The sequence below is a fragment of the Narcine bancroftii genome, chromosome 1, assembly GCF_036971445.1.
Source record: "Narcine bancroftii isolate sNarBan1 chromosome 1, sNarBan1.hap1, whole genome shotgun sequence".
In the NCBI taxonomy this organism is placed as follows: Eukaryota; Metazoa; Chordata; class Chondrichthyes; order Torpediniformes; family Narcinidae; genus Narcine; species Narcine bancroftii.
In genome coordinates this window covers 55280066-55301958 of record NC_091469.1, presented here as the reverse complement: position 1 = coordinate 55301958, position 21893 = coordinate 55280066, and the positions used below count along the sequence as shown (strand labels likewise).

The window sequence follows — 21893 nt, the reverse complement described above, 5'->3', positions numbered from 1 at the left end:
TGGTGGAATATTTTTAATGCTAAAAATTGTTGCCAATCCTTTTTCTAGATGGGTGTAATTGTGTTCGCTTGTGTTTAACGTTTGCGAAACTTACACTACTGGTTGCTCACCTTTTTCGGTGATTTGGGATAGTACCGTTCCTAGTCCCACTGGTGAAGCATCCATGGCTAGTGTAACTTTTTTACTTGGGTCATAGTGGATCAGCACCTGATTTGTTGACGTTAATATGTCCTTTAGTTGATCAACTGTGTTTTTAGTTTTTTAATTTCTGTGTTCCAATACCATGCTTGATCTTTCTTAAGTAATTGGTTCAGCGGGCTGCATAGGGATATGTTTTTGGTAGTGATTAACAAGTCCGAGTAGGCATCATGATGTCCATCAGAGGGCGCGGTTATACCCAACAGCCATATTAGGTTTATTTAATGTGCATCAAAGGTTATAGGGAAAAAGGCAAGAGAATAGGGTTGTGAAGAAAAAAACATATTGTCAAATAATCTCATTTTTAAAAAGAGAAGGTCCAAGACATATCTATTAGTGACCTTAAAAACATTTTAAGTTGTGCAAATATTGAGATATTTGCAGCTTAATATTCAGTTTAATATTCAAAATAGTGATCAATAAAATTCAATAATTAAAAAGTTTGTATCATGGGTGGTGGTTGGTCATGGATTTGGAGGACTGAAGGCCCTGTTGTGTGCTATATCACTTCAAGACTGTCTCTACTTAAGAAATAGAACAAGGAGCTGGCTGACCCCTTGAACCTACTAGCCAATTCAGATAGATCATGAAGGAACTTTACATCAATACTTTCCTGTACAAATACTTATTTGATTCCGATAAATGTATTGGGATTTTTTTTTTATTAACGAGAAGCTGAAATCGCCCAGCTTTGTGTAGTGATTCCTAGTTGAACAATTCTGTGATTTTAAAAATTCTCATCTATCTTTTCATATCTTTCATATCCAGTACTACAAATCAGGTAGAAATATCTTGCCAAGGTTTTCCTCACCAACTTTTTCTTAATTGGCCTTTCTATCCACGTTTCTTTCATTTTATTTTTTGTCCTGGACTGTTTTAAACCTATACTTACACCTGAAGTAACTTTGTCCTTTGATATTTGTTGATAGCATTTACCAATCACCATGTGCTTCCTGAGCCAAATTGTCCCAGAAAATAGCAGCTCAAATTTGAAGTTTCCTTTGTCACTTGTCACTTTAAAAATCCAGCATGATCTTTTTAATCTCTTTTACATGAATATTCTCTACTCCATCACCTCAAGGGGTATCTGTATTTTGGGTTGGGGGTTTAGATCAGGGTGAATGAGGGGGATGAATTGGTTGAGTTAAATTACTAATTTTGTTTTCCATATTCTTTTATTCTAACTAATAAAATGTACTTTGAAACCAAACCTACTGTTAAACCTTTTATTTGAGGAGTCGTTTTTCCTCATTGTACATTTATGCCTCACTCATTGGATCAGGTAAATAGCTTCTCATGAAACTAAATTGTTCTTTAAGTGACAATTGATGAAAGCCATTTTGCAGTTTTATTTTTTATATTAACTTTGGCCTTTTTTAGGTCATAACGACTGTGTTAGAGGACTGGCCATTTTGAGTGAATTAGAGTTCCTATCTTGCAGTAATGATGCCACTATTCGACGATGGCAAATCACTGGGCAATGTTTGCACATTTATTATGGACATACAAATTATATCTACAGCTTATCAGTCTTACCAAATGGAAAAGGTAAATATTTTTCTTGTTCATTGATGTCTTTATTCATATATTTTATGTACTTAATTTTAAGAGTTGGGTTGCAAGAATCAGGAAGCATGTTATACAACTTTAAGTGCTGACACTTAAGTGCTAAATCTGATTAGATGGAATTGTATTAAGGTGTTTGTCTTTTGGATTATCTTGGAGTTTTGGGCATCCTTATTTTGTTCAATGTTAAGTTACATCTCCATCGGGCACACAAAACTCAAAACGGTCAACCAGTTTACCTATCTCGGCTGCACCATTTCATCAGATGCAAGGATCGACAATGAGATAGACAACAGACTCGCCAAGGCAAATAGCGCCTTTGGAAGACTACACAAAAGAGTCTGGAAAAACAACCAACTGAAAAACCTCACAAAGATAAGCGTATACAGAGCCGTTGTCATACCCACACTCCTGTTCGGCTCCGAATCATGGGTCCTCTACTGGCACCACCTACGGCTCCTAGAACGCTTCCACCAGTGTTGTCTCCGCTCCATCCTCAACATCCATTGGAGCGCTTACACCCCTAACGTCGAAGTACTCGAGATGGCAGAGGTCGACAGCATCGAGTCCACGCTGCTGAAGATCCAGCTGCGCTGGATGGGTCACGTCTCCAGAATGGAGGACCATCGCCTTCCCAAGATCATGTTATATGGCGAGCTCTCCACTGGCCACCGTGACAGAGGTGCACCAAAGAAAAGGTACAAGGACTGCCTAAAGAAATCTCTTGGTGCCTGCCACATTGACCACCGCCAGTGGGCTGATAACGCCTCAAACCGTGCATCTTGGCGCCTCAGAGTTTGGCGGGCAGCAACCTCCTTTGAAGAAGACCGCAGAGCCCACCTCACTGACAAAAGGCAAAGGAGGAAAAACCCAACACCCAACCCCAACCAACCAATTTTCCCTTGCAACCGCTGCAATCGTGTCTGCCTGTCCCGCATCGGACTTGTCAGCCACAAACGAGCCTGCAGCTGACGTGGACTTTTTACCCCCTCCATAAATCTTCGTCCGCGAAGCCAAGCCAAAGAAGAAAAGAAGAAGTTACAATACTTCTGAAGACAGAATCGTTTAAATATAAATCTTATACCATCAGAGCAAAATAATTCAGATTGTAGATTCAGTTACCTTGATTAGGATTGTTCTTTTTATTTGCTATTTTTAATATATATTTCATTTTGGAAATGTCATTTAAATAAATATTCTTAACAGCCTTAAGAATAATTTGACATGTGGGTGGCACAGTTAGCATAATGGTTAACACAACACTTATAGCGCCAGCAACTGAGGTTCGAATCTGGCACTGTCGGTAAGGAGTTTGTACATTCTCCCTGTGTCTGCGTAGGTTTTCTCCAGGTGCTCCAGTTTCCTCCCACCGTTCAAAATGTTCAGGGATTGTAGATTAGTTTGGTGTAATTGGGCTAATCAGCTGGATGGGCCTTTACCATGCTGTTTATAACCAGGGGTTCTCAACCTTTTTCTCTCCACTCACATACCACTTGAAGTAATCCGTATGCTATCGGTGCTCTGATTAGTAAGGGATTGCCTTTGGTGGTACGTGAGTGGGAAGGGAAGGTTGAGAATCACTGCTCTAGACCTAATTGTTACTGAAATATTTTGCTTGAGAAAAATTGTCATTGGCTCATTTCCTTTGGAGTTATGAAACCCTGCACATAACGAGTCAATTTGGGATGATTAAAACAGTGGTTTTCAAACATTTTCTTTCCACCCACATACCACCTTAAGCAATCCTTTACTAATCATAGAGCACCTATGCATTGGGAATAGTTAAAGTGGTATGTGAGAACCACTGTTCTATATCTTAAAAAATAATTTTGGTAAATTGTGCCATCAAGTTTTATTAACTTGAAGTGGTTTATTAATTCAAAAAGCAAATTTTTTAGGTTTAAAGCATTTTTAAAGAACAGTTGATGATTATGCTAAGAGAACAATGATAAACAAGAATATTCTCAATCCCCTCACATTATTGGAGAGACAAAATGAGATTTAGTAGATGTATTGTGGAATTTGGACACATTCTATGAAGAATGATAGCTCACTCAGAGTTGGTGTTTAGAATAAGTTGGCCCAGTTTGTAGGCAGAGAAAAAAAAATTGTGAGAATTAAGCAAGTGATTAAAAACCACATCAATCACCCCCAGTTCTCACGCCAAATTTACCTGTGTCTAAGAACTCTGCATTATTTTTACATGAAGTAAATGATTTTGTTTTATGTGGTTAATCTGTCTATAAATATCATTGGAAATGTCTTCTATTGTATGTGTTTAATCCAGTCTTGTAGGGCATGCATTTCCTGACAACATTATAACTTACTTTCTCTGGTTAATTTTTTGTGGTGTGCTTTTCACATTCAGATTGTCCACTGACTTTTTAATCTCTTGTTCTGTGTACTCATAAGGCTGACCCAGGGTGTTACTTGAAATATTTTCTGGAGGTGCCAAAAAAATCAGTCATGGGCATCTGCAGTCACAAGACTGCTATGGACCAGAGCTGGGGGTTTGTAGTACGTGACTGTGGTCTCAAGTGTGAGCCAAGCACTTTTTAAAATAGTGTTTACGTGTAGCTCCTAATGACCAAGGTGCAGGAGAAAAGCCGTGCTAATGCCATTGTTGATGCAAATCTTGAGAACTGGACAGGAAAAGTAAATACCAAAGTAATATGATGATCTTAAACCTCTTAACCAAACTTGCGAAAGTTTTAAAAAAAATTTGTGAATACTCTTTCCACTAGTAGCGCTGACTTGGTAGTGATAATCCAAGAATATACATTATTTGTTACAGTGGTTTCATGAGGAAGAAAAACATAAAATTGATCATGGATAGACCTTAACATAAGAAGTAAGTGCAGCAGTAGGTCATCTAGCCCATTGAGTCTACTCCAGCATTCAATAAGATCATGGTTGATCTGGCCATGGACTCTGCTCCACTTAATAGCCAATTATCCAGAACCATTAATTTCCTTGGTATACAAAAATTATTCATCTGTGTCTTGGATGCTAATTCCTTGGGTAGGGAACTCAACAGATACAGTGATCTCTGGAAGAAGTAGTTCCTCCTCATCTGTCTTAAATTTTCTTCTCAACTCTTGATGCCATGTCTTATAGTTCTGGTCCCATCTGCCAGTGGATGAAATCTCCTTGGTTTTATCTATTCCTTTCAAAATTTTGTTTCTAGAACCTATTCCATCATTCATCTAAACACCAATGACTATTGTCTTAGGCTATTTTATCTCTTGTAAAATAACCTGAATTATGGGGTAAATCTGGTGATTGTCCTCAGTATCACCTCCAAAGACAGAATTTCCTTTCTCAATTATGGAGACCAAAATTACACACATTACTCACGGCATAGCCTCACCAGTATACCGTATAGTTCTGCAGAGTCTACCAGCCTTTCAATTCAATTCTTCCAGCATTGAAGGCTAACATCCCCTCTTCCTTCTAAATTATCTGCACACATTTTTATACATGTACAAGCACTCCCAAGTGCTCTGCACAATAATATGCTGCAATTTTTCACAATTTAAATAATAGATTTTCAAGGTGGTGACTCTGACTTCCTTAAAGAAGACAAAGTTAAATTCTAAATGTAGAATTACATGACATTAATGGAACCTTCACCTTTACTATTTTTTCCTTCCAAAGTGACCTCGCATGGTCTCACATTTACCAACATTGTATTTCATCTGCTAGACCCTTGCCCATTCACTTAACCTATCTATATCTTGTTTAGACTCTGTCCTCTACAAAATTTTCTTTTCTACTCAATTTGGTATCATCATCAAAGGTGGACCATATAATACTTCCTCCAAATCATGCATAATACAATCCTTTGCCCAGCAGAGAAACAGCCATTTATTTCCAGCTTTTTATCTTCTATTGGTTAACCAGTCCTCTATGCATGCCAATCCATTCTATGCATCCTTGCATTATGCAGTTTATGCTGTATATTAATGAACACTTTGGGAAAATCCAGGTCTACCACTTCAATCTATTCCCCTTTAACCCATGTGCTTGTTATGGCACATCCTTGAAGAACTCCAGTAAATTAGGTAAACATGATCTGCCCTTTCTGAATTCATGCTGCATTTGCCTGATGGAACCATTTTTATCCAGATGTCTCTTGATGATTGCTTCATAGATTCCCCAATTATGGATGTTAAGCTAATATCCTCTAATTATCTGCAGTTTTTTTTTATATTAAGGACCTTGACTCCCTTTTCCTCCTTAACATATAGTCTTCACCAGTAATCCTGATGGAGCAGCTGCTATATTCTGAAACTTTTTTTAAACATGATATTTTACAGTGTTAACCTCTGTAGTCAGTCATTACATTTCATCAGGGAAGCTTCATCCAGGCCTTGGTTAAGGGAGAATTTCCTCACCCCTAATGCTCTGTAGACTACCAAAAAATACAACTTTGCCATTTGACATTCCCCATCATTAATTCTTCCTTCCAATTTTTGAAAGGATCTTGTTTCCTTTAGCTGTTGTGGTAATAGTATCTCATGGTAAAACAGTGAACTGATGTAAAAAAAACACAAAATTGCTCTGATTAAGAATACATGGCACATCATAGTAAACATGCAATGACTCAAACTAGATGCTCCACTATTCTTTAGCATGGCCTACATTGAATTTTTTTTCATTATTGGGAGAGGAAGTGAGATTGTTTATCATGAACAGGTCAGTGTGGTAATGAAATGTTTAAAAGGGTCAAACAATTAATTGTAGCAGAGAAATCTTATTTTAACTTCAGTACAGCAGGGAATTCCACTTGAGATAAAATATGACATTTAACTAGAGCAAGTTTACATTATTAGGTTTGTATTTTCATTCCATCAAAGTGGAAAATTTCCCTAAAATAATGCTTTACATCTTTGGGTAATCAAGTCAGTTTCTTTGTCTATTCGCTCCAATTTGTACTTTTTTCTCAATATTGTGTATTGGTCTCCTTTTTAGATTTTGTTACCACTGGGGAGGATCAATCTTTGAGGATCTGGAAGGATGGAGAATGCACTCAAACTATTAGGCTTCCAGCTCAGTCTATTTGGTCCTGCTGTGTCATGGATAATGGTGATATTGTTGTGGGTTCAAGGTAAAGTTTCTGACTAATTGTTTGCAATGAATGTACTACGAATTTAGTAGATTCTTTTCGGGATCTGAACTTGTTGATTTACTGATGAACACGTGCTAAGCAAAAAGATCATTGAGTAAATAATAGAAATATCCTTGTTACCAGAGAGAAGTCTCAAGGTTATTGAGTGGTGTGCAGCAAAACGAAAGGAAGGAAATCCTACAGCATTGTCAGTCCTCCTAATAGTACATGCATAGTCATCCAGGGGACAGCTGTCAACTCTGCCTCAATGCTGAGTGGCTGCACTACTTTTAGCCCATGCTAAACTCTCAAAGGCCACTGCTGCACATCATTTCAGTGACTCATTCCACGACAAGCCATGTGCCAATTGAGTTTCTTTTACTGTTTCATTGAGGGCTGAATCCGCAACCTGGTTCTCGATATGGCCTATTACTTTCCACCTGCTGAGTTTCTCTTCCATTTTTGTGTATTATTCTTGTTCTCTCCAGCATCTGCAGACTTCTAGTTCAGCCTTACTCTTATTATGGGATAATTTTTTTAAATGTGGTTGGCACTGTTACACTTGTTCCAGGAACACCTATTCCTGAGTTCTGAGTGATATGCCAAGATAAATAAATCTACATTGTTGACTTACATTTACACCTGTTGTAATATTAATTTTGTACATATAATTGCATACAGTTATGGACTTGAACCCTGAAATTATAAAAATGTTCCGTTTCTTAAAGTCAGAAAGCAGCAATTTAAGTAATAAAATTTAAACATAAACTTGGATGACAATTACAATGCCAGAACTTGTAAAATGGTTACTTAATCACTGATATGTGGACAGCAGAAAATTCCTTGGCCTTCTGCATTTTTGGATGCGAATGTCTACATCTTAAAAGAAATATGTTTGCCCAACCCTTTTATTTGTGTACACATAATTTTTGTAATGATTTAAAGATTTATCAATCATCTATGTATACTATATTCTATTAGAACAGTTGAGATGAGTTCATCTGGATGAATTCTTGCACAAATCCAAATTTGTATGAACTTTCTACTGTTACTGAGTTACAATGACCTCAGTTTCAAATTTATTATTCTTTTGATATATTCAGGATCAAAATTTATTGTCATGAACAAGTCATGACATTTGTTATATTGTGGCAGCATCACAGTGCAAACATTCATATAAACTACCATACAATGAATAAAAATAGTGCATGAAAAGTCAAAGTAAGGCAATGTTTTTGGTTCATTGATCTTTCAGGAATCTCATGACAGCAGGGAAGAAGCTGTCTTTTGAGTGCTCATCTTTAGGCTCTTGTAGAGTGAAGGCATGGTTTGGGTGGTGGGGATCCTTGAGGATAGATCCTTAAGACACTACCTCTTGTAGATGTCCTTGATGGAGTGGTTTTTGGCCTGCGATGTTGCAGGCTGCCTTCTGGAGTCTTGTTTCTTGTCCTGAATGTTGGCACTTCCATACCAGGCAGTGATGCAACCAGGCAGTGATGCAACCAGCCAGCTTGCTATCTTTCTAACCTCCCCCCTCTTCCACAACAATGTGACATCTCTGCAGCTGAACTCTTTCCAGTTCTGAATTTTGTTCCACTGGTAGCAAAGACCTTCTCAAAACTCTTAATGCTCAAACCTATGTAATTCTATTTCTTGCTCCTTGCTTTAAGATGCATTAAAATGTGCCTTTTGATGAAGCTTGATGGTTGCAAGCTGTTATATCTCCTTGTATGGTGTGGCATCAGAATTAAAATTATGCTAGGTTTAACTGTTCATTTGTGTTTCATTTGTGTTTCTTTGATATGGTGATGAACTTCATTGCAGCGATGGTGTAATAAGAGTATTTACAGAAGCTGAAGATAGGACAGCCTCTGCAGAAGAGATTCAGACTTTTGAGAATGAGTTGTCCAGCACAATTATTGACCTCAAGACTGGTAATTTGGGAGATATAAATATCAATGAACTTCCAGGAAAAGAACACCTGAATGAACCTGGTACGTGATGTTATTTCTTTTTGAATTTGGTTAAAATTTGAAGTCTGTTTTATGAATGCTAAAATAATTTGATTTTGTTTAATATTTTTATCTACAGAATCAAAAAAAAATGTATATTGTACAAGTGCTTATTTCTTTGCAATATTTTGAGGTGAAACTGTACATTTTCCTTGCTGAGAAAAATTCACTGAATTAAGCTATTGAATGATCTTTGTATTTTCTATTTCCGAATGTATTCCAGTTAGTTACTACATTTACTCGAGTGCAACAAATTGTGGAAAAAAAAAATACAATTATCCTTATTAAAGGCAAAACAGGCTTACAAATTTAGTAGCCCAGAATGCACTTACAGCTAGCTGGTAATTCCAAAGGTTTCTGCAGACCAGCTATACTGAGCACATCAGAATATTCCAGACTTCCACATGTGCATTTTGTGTCTGAGCACTCCAGCATGGAAGCTGTTTGATCTGGATGATGGGGTGGCAAATTGAATTAGTAAATATGCGGATGATACTAAAATAGGTGGAATTGTGGATAATGAAGAAGATTTCAAAAAATTGCCAAATGATTTGGACTGCTTAGAAGAGTAGGCTAAAGATTGCAGATAAAGTTTAATGCTGAGAAGTGTGAAGTGCTTCCATTTTGGAAGAAATAATCAAAACCGGACATGCGTAGTAAATGGGAGTACATTGAAGAATGCAGTGGAGCAGAAATATCTAGGAGTAATGGTTCATCATTCCCTGAAGGTAGAATCTCATGTGGATAGGGTGAAGAAGGCTTTTAGTATGCTGGCCTTAATAAATCAAAGCATAGAATGAATACAGGAGTTGGGAAGTGATGTTGAGACTGCTCAAGGCATTAGTGAGGCCAAATTTGCAATATTGTGTGCAATTCTGGTCACCGAATTATAGAAGGATATCAACAAGGTAGGGAGAGTGAAGAGAAGATTTACGAAAATGCTACCTGAGTTTCAGAATCTAGATTACAAAGAAAGAATGAGCATATTAGGTCTTTATTCCTTGGAGCGTAGAAGGTTGAGGGGGGATTTGATAGAGGTATTTAAGATTATGAGGGAGAAAGATAGAGTTGATGTAGATAGGTTTTTCCATTGAGGGTAGGAGAAATTGAAACAAGAGGTCATGAGTTAAGGGGCAAAAGTTTAGAAGTAACTTGAGGAGGAACTTCTTCACTCAGAGAGTGGTGGCTGTATGGAATGAGCTTCCATACAGTAGTGACGGCAGGGTTCATTTTGTCATTTAAGGAAAAATTGGATAGGTATATGGATGGGAGGGGAATGGAGAGTTATGGGCAAGGTGCAGGTAGGTGGGATGAGAGGAGAGTACTTGCTTCAGTGTGGACTAGAAGGGCCATGATGGCCTGTTTCAGTGCTGTAATTGTTATATGATTTCACCTTACTGTTTGTTGTGTAAATTGTATAACATTATAATGTGGATGCCTTTATAGAACTGTATTTGCATTTTGTCTTTGCCTCGTTCAAAACCAGACGTATTGTCATCAACAATTAACTTTTTTTTTATCTTGTAACCTTTAAGAATTCTTTATATCATTAAAACTATTTTTCTTTGAAGTGTAGTACTACAGAGGGACTGAAATACAGTAAAACCTCTAGTATCCAGCACCTCTGAAGATTGGTAGATGCTGGATAAGTGTATTTTCCAGTTCCTGGAGACTTGTTCTTTCATTACATAACTAATATACCTGCATTAAGAATAAACAGGTTAAAAGACAAAAATACTGTACTGTACTTACACCAAACACACTTTACTTGCATGAATAAGATGCTTTAAGAATTATTTTCCAGAACTCGATAGACTCAGGATCAGTACCCATGGATTGGAGGGTAGCTAATGTTACCCCACTATTTAAAAGGGGGGTAGAGAAAAAGCGGGGAAATTATAGGCCGGTGAGCCTTACATCAGTAGTGGGCAAAATAATGGAATCCGTTATTAAGGATGTAATAGCGGAGCATATGACGAGCAGAGAAGGGATCGGACGGAGTCAACATGGATTTACAAAAGGTAAATCGTGCTTGACAAATCTATTGGAATTCTTTGAGATGGTGACAGGTAAAATAGATGGGGGATAGCCAGTGGATGTGGTGTACCTGGACTTCCAAAAGGCCTTTGATAAGGTCCCACATAAATGACTGGCTTCCAAAATCAAGGCTCAAGGGATTGGGGGCAAAGTATTGATGTAGATTGAGAACTGGCTGGCAGGTAGAAGACAGAGAGTTGGGATAAATGGCTTGTTTTCTGAGTGGCAGGCGGTGACCAGTGGGGTGCCACAGGGATCTGTACTGGGACCCCAGCTGTTCACAATTTACATTAATGATCTGGATGAGGGGATTGGATGTAATATCTCCAAATTTGCAGATGACACTAAGCTAGGAGGGGTTGTGTGCATGGAAGAGGGGGTCAGGAAGCTCCAGTGTGATTTGGATAAATTGAGGGCCTGGGCAGATGCATGGCAAATGCACTACAGTGTGGATAAATGTGAGGTTATCCACTTTGGTAACACAAACTGGAGGGCAGATTACTATTTGGATGGCAATAGATTAAGAGATGGGAAAGTGCAGAGAGACCTAGGGGTACTTGTACATCAGTCTCTGAAGGCGAGCATGCAGGTACAGCAGGTGGTTAAAAGGGCAAATGGTATGTTGGCCTTCATATCAAGAGGGTTTGAGTATAGGAACAAGGATACCTTACTGCAGCTGTACAGGGCCTTGGTGAGACCCCACCTGGAGTATTGTGTGCAGTTTTGGTCACCTTATCTGAGAAAGGATGTTCTTGCAATGGAGGGAGTGCAAAGGCGATTCACCAGGCTGATACCTGGAATGGCAGGAATGACTTATGAGGAAAGATTGCGCAAATTGGGATTGTACTCGCTGGAGTTTAGAAGATTGAGAGGGGATCTCATAGAGACATATAAAATTCTGGCAGGACTGGACAGAATGAATGCAGATGGGATATTTGCAATGATGGGAAAATCCAGAACCCGGGGCCATGGTTTGAGGATAATAGGCAAACCATTTAGGACCGAGATGAGGAGGAATTTCTTTACCCAGAAGGTGGTGAATCTGTGGAATTCATTGCCACAGAGGGCAGTAGAGGCAGGTTCATTAAATATATTTAAGAGGGAATTAGATCTATTTCTTCAGTATAAGGGTATTAAAGGTTACGGAGAGAAGGCGGGGATGGGGTACTGAACTTTAAGATCAGCCATGATCTCGTTGAATGGCGGAGCAGGCTCGAAGGGTCGAATGACCTACTCCTGCTCCTATCTTCTATGTTTCTATGTAATATGTAAATCTTAAAGCATTTAATTTTATTTCCAGTCCCATTCTTTAAGAACATTTAACCATTGATGCAACTGTAGGTTCCTCCCCCTCCATTGAACCACCTAAAAGATGAACAATAATTAGATAATTAATCCTCCCTCCCCCAAGTTTACAGATAAAGTTTACAGGGCGACTCTTACTAAGCAAGGATGAGGAGACTCCTTAAGAGAGTCACCCCATCAGCGAGCGACATCAACCAGCTCTTCATTCTGGGTGACACCATTTGCTGTTTCACACAACTTTATTCAAACAGCTGCTGGAAGCAAAGAACAACCAAGTCACTCTGCTGGCTGAATATTTGCTCCCATCTTCACCAAAAGTTTGTCACTTCAGAGAACATTTACAATTTTAAACTTGCATTTTTTTTAACCTGTTATTTTATTCCTTTTTCTTTAAATCTGTTTATTTTCCTTTTTTTTGCTGGTTGCTTGAATTCTGGATATCAGGGGTTTACTGTTTTTGTTTAAAAAAAAAAGTGAGAAATGGAGGAGTGCTATTGTTCCTTTGAGCTAGCTCAGCAATTTCAATATTTTACGGCAGATCGACCTCTATTCCACTGTGCCGTCTTTCTTCTTGTGTAATTCACTTCATGTCTAAAATGAATTGATTCTAATCTTGAATAAACGGGAGAGTCCCAATGATTTAGGAAAATAATATGCCTTAAATTGCTAAATCATTATGGTGATAATTTCAACCTAGTTGTCCTGTCAGCTCAGCAAAATATCCTTTTAACATCTACCCTGAGAATAGCTCCAAGAATCTTAAATAATTAATATATTTCATCATATTTTTAAACTCCTGAAAACGCATGTCTATTCAACATAATCTCTCCTTGTTGGATAATATTCTAACTTGAGGAATCACGTTAATCCTTCTACTTTTGTGGATATCTCTAGTTATTTAGCTTTGGTAAAACAACTATACTCTCAAATACGGTCTTGTTAGACCTGGATGCCTTTGTCATGTGATCATTGGGATGACAGGAAAAACCATAATCATTCTTCCATACCATCTTTTTAAAAAATATATCTATAATAGCTTGAAATAAACTGTATATATCAATAGACAGTGCTTTCTGACTGTATTAAAATTAGATTATTGGCAGTTTAATCATATGGATGTACTTTAAACTGGTCAAAGTTGCATAATTCTTATACCTATTGGAGAGATTGATACGTTCATCAATCAAAGTTATTTTTTATGACAAAATAAGAAACACTATCTCATTGTTTGTGAATTACAATGAATTTCGAACATAATGAAAGAGTAATGTTTATGTTTGTGTTTGTTTTCAATGTGAACAAATATCTTTAATTCTAAAGAAAATCAAGACTTCAACAGGCTTCCCAGCCCACCAGTTTTATGACACAAATTATGGTTTTAACATATCTGTGCTTTGAAAGAGAACTTTTTAAACAAAAACTTCAAATTGGGGACAAACCTAGAATAAGATACAGTACAACTCCAATTATCCAAAATGGTTGGGACTGGGCCTATTTTGGATAAACAGTATTTTCAGATAACTGAAAGCAGCCCAGTAGCAACAGCAAATCACTTGTAACAGTGCTTAAACAACAAGAACGGAAGGCATTTTAAGCATGAAATAATGTTTAATTCTCACCAAAACACAATCCAAACAGAGTGACTCCAACACCAAAAACTCAAAATTCAACTTGGAGATTTTTCTAAAATTTTTCAACCTGTGACATCAGTTCGTCACAATCGCTCCACAGCAGATGCAAATATCGCTGGCTCTCCACACAGTTCTGGATCACCTCGAAAACAGCAATTTATGCATATGGCTGCTTTTCATGAGCTACAGCTGGCCTTCAATGCAGTTATTCCTTCAGTGCTGGTCAAGAAGCTACAAATTCTAGACCTCTGTACCCCACTCTGCAACTGGATCCTTGACTTTTTCATTTGAAGACCACAGTCAGACCAATTGGAAACCAAGTCTCCACCTCACTGATTATCAACTCGGGGGCACCCCAAGGATGTGTGCTTAGCCCACTGCTCTACTTGTTATACACCCATGACTGTGTGGCCAGGCACAATTCCAATGCTATCTACAAGTTTGCGGATGACACCACAATTGTTGGCAAAATCACAAACTGCAATGAGGAAGTGTATAGGAGGGAGATAGATCAGCTTATTGAATGGTGTAACAACAATACCCTTGCACTCAATGTCAACAAAACCAAGGAGATGGTTGTGGACTTCAGGGGGAAGTCTGGGAATCTCAACCCAACCCTCATGGAGGACTCATTAGTGGAGAGGATCAAGAACTTCAAATTCCTGAGTGTCAACATCTCTAAGGATCTGTCCTGAGCCTTCATGTTGATGCAATCACCAAGATGGCCCGTCGGAGGCTATACTTTGTGAGGTGCTTGAGGAGGTACAGTGTATCACTGAAAACTCAAACTTCTACAGGTGTACTGTGGAAAGCATTCTTGCTGGTTGTATCACTGGTTTGGAGGCACCAACTCTCAGGAAAATAATAAACTACAGAGGCTTGTTAACTTGACCTGCAACATCACAGGCACCAGACTTCACTGCATTGAGGATATTTACAAGAGGTGGTGTCTTAAAAAAGCAGCCTCTCTCCTCAAAGACCCACAACACCCAGGTCATGCTCTCTTCACTCTGCTACCATTGGGAAGGAGGTACAGGAGCCGAAAGACGAGCACAAAGACAGCTTGTTCCCCGCTGCCATCTGATTCCTGAATGAACCATATATACTGCCTTACTTTTTGTGCATTATTAATTTTACTTTTTTTTTAATAGTAATGTAAAATGGTTATATGAACATGTGCACTATGGTGCTGCCACAAAACACTGAATTTCATGACTTGTTCATGACAAATTCTGATTCTGCTTTGGCCACAGTATTCAGTATTTGAATTTGATTTTTATTTCAGGCACAAAGGAAGGTCAAACACGACTTATCAGGGTTGGAGATACTGTTCAAGCTTATCAATGGAGTAGTGTTGATCAGCGGTGGATAAAGATTGGTGATGTGGTTGGCTCATCAGGAGGAACTCAGAGGACCTCAGGCAAAGTTCTTTATGAAGGCAAAGTATGTTTTATAATTAAGGAACGGCATCTAATGCGCTTGATCCAAAATAGTCTCCTTTAGTATAGAATATAATATAAATTAGTTTATAGATATTTTCAAATGAATGGTTTTTGCATGTTAGAAAGGATATTAATGGAAATCAAGATAATCTTTGCCATCTCTATTTTATTTGGTTTCTGGATCATTCAAGTGTAGGCTCTGATAATCATATAATGATTTATTAGTTGCAATCCATCATGAGTTCTTTGCCAAATCTATCTCTTCCCCCTCCCCAATGCATAAATAAAATATTCAATAAGCATATTTCTGGAAAACCTAATCCTTTGTGACTGAACAATTGTATTTCTTCTTAACCTATCCTGCTTCCAAGTATTCTTGTTGTATCCACATAGGTCCACACCTCTGAGTGCCATTTAATTGTACAAGTACCATGTTGCCTGGACTAAAATGATGGAACACATACATATTGTATTCTGAATGCTTTATCTTCTCTATTATTTACCTTAAGCTTTAATGTTGGACCGTTTAATGTGTCATCTGTTGTGTTCAATATCAAAATAGATATTTTCTGAAACAACAGCTGCAAATGCTAGAATCTTGAGCAAAGAATAAGAAGCTGGAGGGAGATGGTGACTTGGGTAGCATTAATGGAGAGAAAAGAACAGTCACTGTTTTTGAGTCAAGACCGAAAAAGGAACATGACCCAATATGTTGGCTGTCCTTTTTTCTATGGATGTTTCCTGATTGATTGCTCTGGATATTCTGTCTTTTTCCATAAAACAGTCAATGTATGTGTAATTATGTTTAAGGTGACTAATCTTGAATCTTAAATGACATTAAAAGCTAAGAATGTTTTTCTTCCCAATTTAGGAGTTTGATTATGTATTTACCATAGATATTAATGAGAGCGGACCTTCAATGAAACTGCCATATAATGTTACTGAAGATCCATGGCTTGTTGCGCACAATTTCTTGCAAAAGAATGACCTGAATCCAATGTTCCTAGATCAGGTTGCGAATTTCATTGTTGAGAATACAAAAGGGCATACATTAGGATCAACAGGCACTGGGTTCTCGGATCCCTTCACAGGTTAGTGGGTTAATGTGTTGAAAGTTATGCATATGGTATACATGCATACTTGCTTACAGAATTAGATGCAAAGGGTATAACTTGCTTTCAGAATCAGCACTGAAAACTTTTGACCAAATCTCACAACTACAGTAATGCTTTTGAGGGGAAACATTGTGACAGGGACCAAATCCTTTTAGTGTACTTGCCCAATGCAGGGCTCGTATATTGAACTGCTATATTTTAAAAGTTCACCAGAATGATTGTAAGCTTCCAAATAGTTTTAAATATTTATTTTAAAAAGTTGCAGTAAACTGTTGGATAGTCTTGAAAACTGAATAAATGCTTTCTGAATTTTACAAATTTGGTAGAAGAAAAGTTAATAGATTTTTATATTAAAATGTTAATGGATTGTTCTTGTTGCCTGGGGGAAAAGTTCTTGGAACTATTGACTTTTATTCTAATTGCAAAATTGTCACAGTATGTTTTTAACTTATAGTTTTCTATGTCTGCCCTCGGTTGGTGTTGGTTTTTAAAATTTGGAGTAACAGGCTTTTCTGGCCCATGGGCCACACTGCTCAATTACAAGCATATAAGCAATCAGCATATTTCCCTAAGTATGTGGGAGGAAACCAAAACACCTAGAGGGAACCCATGCATTTACAGGGAGAACGTACAAGCTCTTGCAGACAGCACAGGATTTGAAACCCAGTTGCTGGCTCTTTAACATCCTTGTGCTAACAACTATGTGAACCGTTCCACCCAAGTACTGCTGTTCAAGTTGGTAGTATTAATATTCATAAAAATTAATTGGTCTGCCAATCCTATGCTGTGTATGACCTGATAGTGGAGATTCACCAGGATGTTGCCTGGTTCGGAGAACGTCTCTTCTGAGGCAAGATTAACAGACCTAGGGATTTTCTCTGGAGAGGAGGATAAGAGGTGAGTTAATAAAGGTCTATGGGATTGAGAGGCAGAGATAGGATGGACAGCCAGGACCCTTTTTCTATGTGACAGTAGCAAATAACAGAAGACATCTGCGTAAAGTGAAGGGAGGAAAGTTTAAGCGAGTTGTCGGGATGAGTATTTTTACACAGAGTAATGGGTGCCTGGAATGCATTGGCGAGGTGGTATTGGAATCTTGAATAGGGCTCTTAGATAGGCACATGGCTTCAGAAAAAATAGAGAGTTATAGGTGTGAGATAGGGAAGGTTTAGATTGTTGAGTAGGTTTATATAGGTCGTCACAACATTGTGGGCTGAAGGGCTTGTGCTGTAAAGTTCTATGGCGCAGGAGCTTTGAGAAGATTACGTGGCATAACTGCTAGGTAATCTCAACGAGCTCATGCTCCATTTAGAATCCAATGACAATGCAACAATAGATTTGGATATCCAAAACTTTAATTAATTTTGTCGCTTCTGCACATGAACCCACATGCCAGTTCAAAACTTCTTTATACTTTAAATATAAGGTGTATAATATAATATTCCTGCATTTGGCCTTTGCAAATTGACCATCTGGCTGAAGCAATATAAATATTCTATTAATATTGTGTATGTTTCAACCACAGAGATTTGGTTAGAAGAGGCATTGTGTTGGCACTAGAGCATTCCAAAATATAGAAATCAGGCATGATGAAGAAGAAAGCAGAAGAGGGCAGGCATTGTCACATTGATAAAGAGACCATTACTATAGTAATGAAACCTTTTCACATTAGTCCATGTGGGTGAAGCTTCAGCATAAAAAAAGTGGTGATTACTTTGCTGGGTTTGTGCTATTGGCTTCCAACAGACATCCAGAGATAGAAGAGCACTTATGCAGGAAAATCACTGATTTTAGAGCAATAAGGTTGGAGTATGTGATTTTAATTTTCCAAACATTGACTCTGATTGCCTTTAAATGAAAGGCTTAAGGGGGGCAGAATATTTAAAGGAAAAAAAAACACATCCAGGAGAGCTTTTTGAGCCACTAAGCAGAAAGCTCGACGAGAGAAGGGGCAGTCTTGGACAAGGGAATGAAGTCGGGCGTTAGCATTTTGGTACATAGCCCATTACTTTTAGTTTCAAGGTATGAAAAATGATAATGGGGGTGCAGAAATTAAGACCCTGAATTGATGACCAATATCAACAACAGTAGACCAAATCAGGCAAAGGAAGACTGGGAGCTGCCATTTGTGGGTAAATTTACAAAAAAATATTATTTTAAAAGCAAAATATTAAGTATTTGTGCCAAATATGTTGCCTTAAAGGTGAGAGGTGAGGAAATCAAGTCCAGCTTATCTGGATATCAAGCAATATTGAGGGTTTGATAAAGAGGACTGGAAAAAAAAGAATTTGGAAGGTAATTTAAGTATTGAAAACCGGTGAGGCCCTTCATGAATATTGATTGTGTTGGGATACTTTTAAAAAGAAAGTAGGAGGGCAATGAGGGGCCATGAAATATTGTTAGGCAAAATTAATATCCTTGCTGCTTGTAGCAAATATATTAAACAATAACTTTCACTCCAACCTCAAATTCACTTGATCCATCTCCCACTCCCCTTTCTCAATCTCTCTGCCTTCATCTCAAGATCCAACTCTACAGATATTTTCTACAAACCTACCAACTCCCACAGCCAATTTGAATATACACCCTGTCTCCTTTCTCTCAATTCCTCTGCTCCATTGCATCTCCTCCCAGGATGATGTCTTCCTTTCCAGAACATCTATGATGTCCTCCTTCTACAAACATGGCTTCCCCTCCACTGCCATCAAAGCAGCCCTTTACCTTTGTCTCCTCTATTTCCTGCAAATCTTCCTTGGCCCCTCTTCCTTGAGACACATCAAGGACAGGATTCCCCTTGTCCTCACCTGCCATCCCATCAGCCAATATATCCTCCACAAGTTCTGCCACCTACATGATTTTATCATCGACAACATGATCTCATCTTGCTCTCTGCTTTCTGTCGGGACTGCTCCCTCAACCTTATTGTCCACTCATCCCTTTCCACGATCGCCCTTTTAGTACCTACTCCTGTGACAGCAAGAAATGCTACATTTGGACCCAAACAGTCTTTCCAAGTGAAGCAATACTTGTGAATCAGTATTTGTCATTTACTCCATCTGGTGCTCCTATCATGGTCATCTCTACATTGGAGAGACTGACGAAGACTGGGAGATCATTGCATTTTGCACCTTTGTTTTGTCCACTGCATTAACAGAGATCTCCCCATTGGAGGAATGACAATATTATGGCTGGGCGGTCTCTAACAAGAAGGCATTAACCGAGTTCTCCTGTTTCCATTAAATCTCTCCACTGAATCTCTATCTTTCCCTATTCCTCTGTCTTACCACCAATTCTGCACCCCCTCTCTTCTACCCTCTCACCTTTGATCTCTTGCCTGTTAAGCAGTGCTCCTCCCTCCTCTCTTCACGCCAGCTTTTTTATTCAGACACTGGCCTGCTTTTTTGCTCACACCTTGAGGAAAGGGTCAGGCCTCAAAAGTTGGTTATCCTGTACTTCATAGATGCTGTATGACCTGAGTTTCTCCAAGCCTTTTGTGTTTTGCACGACAATCCCAGCTTCTTCACACTTTCCTGTTTAAGCCCATATTAAGATCTGACCTCCTATCACAATAATAAATTCCAGCATTTTCCTTACCAATGTCTTTAGTTCCCTGTTTTCTCTCCTTGTCCTTACTTAAATTGTAGGCTTGTATTTGCTATTTTTCAGCCTGTGGGAATCATTTCAGTATATGAAAAAGTGAAGATGACAACTTGTGCATCTCAATGGCAACACTATTCAAAATATAGTGTGTAGACTATCAGATCCTGGAGTCTTATTGCCTTTCGCTTCATGCTAATTTTTCTTTTAACTAATGTATTCACGAGTCCATAGCTTTGCATTATTTCTCATAGGTTTACTATGCCTTTTATGATGACGGGCAACACACAAGCATTTTTTGAAATTATTTGCCATTTTGTTATTATCTTTTTTTTTTTGTTGCTGTGTTTTCTCCTTTTTATATCTATAAAAAGATAGAGGCATCTTGATCAAGGTTTAAACCATGGTTTCAACGGAACTAAATTATTTTCTAATTTTATGTAAAGTTTAATTGTGTTATGATCACAGTCTCTTAACAATCCCTTAAATGTCAGGACTTCGTTTAAAAAAAACTTTTTCATCATGCAATACCAGATTTATTCCTTTGAGTTCTTAAAATGCAGATCTTGAAAACTCTCTGTTATGCACTCTATGAATGTGTCAAGCACATAATTATTGCTTGTAGTTTCATCAATCTCCAAGTAGACTGAAATCTCTCATTACTATTATATGATCTTTTGTTTACCCATTTATATTGTGCCTATCACTGTGTGCTGTCCCATTGGCAACTCCCACCAACATTATATGCCTCATGTGGTTTCTTCTATAAATTTCCAAATTTATTCTACCGCTTGAATATCCAAGATAAAAATCATTCCTCTATTACCTTAAATCCATGCTTTAATAATCACAATTACTTCCCTTCCTTATCGGCAGACCCAAATCAGCTGATTGGTGCTGTTGCTTCTTCCGTGCTGACCATAAGCACAGGCTATTCCAGGCTGCATGCTTTGTCCCCTCTTCTATTCCCTTTACACTTAGAACAGCATAGACAAGTTTGGCATCAATACAATCTATAAATTGGCTGTCAACTCCATCATAGTTGGCCAAATAACTGGAATTAATCAGTTGAATGCAGGATAGAGATCAAGAGTCTGGTTGGGTGGTGCCAGAACAAGAATCTTGCTCTCAACATCAGTAAGACCAAGGAACTTATTCTGGATTTTAGGAAAGAAGCTGAGGGACCTTGTTGCTGTCGACATTGATGGGACAAGTTGCAGAGGGTTAGTGCCTTTGTGGTCCTGATTGACCTTGTATCAGAGGACCTCTTCTGGAGCTAACACAGGAGGCAACCATGAATTACATTAGTTTCAAGTTAATTATGGAGAAGGGTAGGTCTGGACCTTGGGTTATTGGAGACTGGCTAATTTTGAGGAAATGAGAAAGCATCTAGAATGCATGGATTGGGATACGTTGTTTTCAGGCAAGGATGTGCAAGGTAAGTGGAGGACCTTCAAAGGTGAAATTTTGAGAATACAGAGTTTGTATATTCCTGCCAGGATCAAAGGCAAGGATAGAAGATATAAGGAACTTTGGTTTTCAAGGGATATTGGGGTTCTGGCTCAGATGAGAGAGGTCTATAGCAGGTATATATGTTGAGGGAAAATGAGGTACTTGAGCAAAATTTTTTTTAAAATGCAAGAAAAACCTCAAGAAAGATCAGGAAGGCTGAAAGAAGATATGAGGTTGCTGTGGCAATGTGAAGGAAAATCCTAAGGGTATCTGTAGGTATATTAAGAGTAAAGGGGTAGTAAGGGATAAAATTGGTCCCCTTGAAGATTAAAGTGGTTGGTTTTGTATGGAGTCAAAAGAAATGGGGGAGATCTTAAATGCTTTTTCATCAGTATTCACTCAGAAAACTGATATTGTGGGATGTAAGG

General features: G+C 38.2%; 1 protein-coding gene across 2 annotated transcripts in view; it reads left to right on the top strand.

Moving 5' to 3' along the window:
• Positions 1-21893, top strand: part of plaa (phospholipase A2-activating protein) — a 55125-nt gene that overhangs the window by 13677 nt on the left and 19555 nt on the right. For both annotated transcript variants that reach the window (XM_069927047.1, XM_069927057.1), the window contains 5 exons: positions 1579-1746; positions 6739-6874; positions 8699-8868; positions 15145-15302; positions 16173-16392. In XM_069927047.1, coding sequence (XP_069783148.1) covers positions 1579-1746; positions 6739-6874; positions 8699-8868; positions 15145-15302; positions 16173-16392 — 852 coding nt within the window. The remainder of the gene's footprint in view (positions 1-1578; positions 1747-6738; positions 6875-8698; positions 8869-15144; positions 15303-16172; positions 16393-21893) is intronic.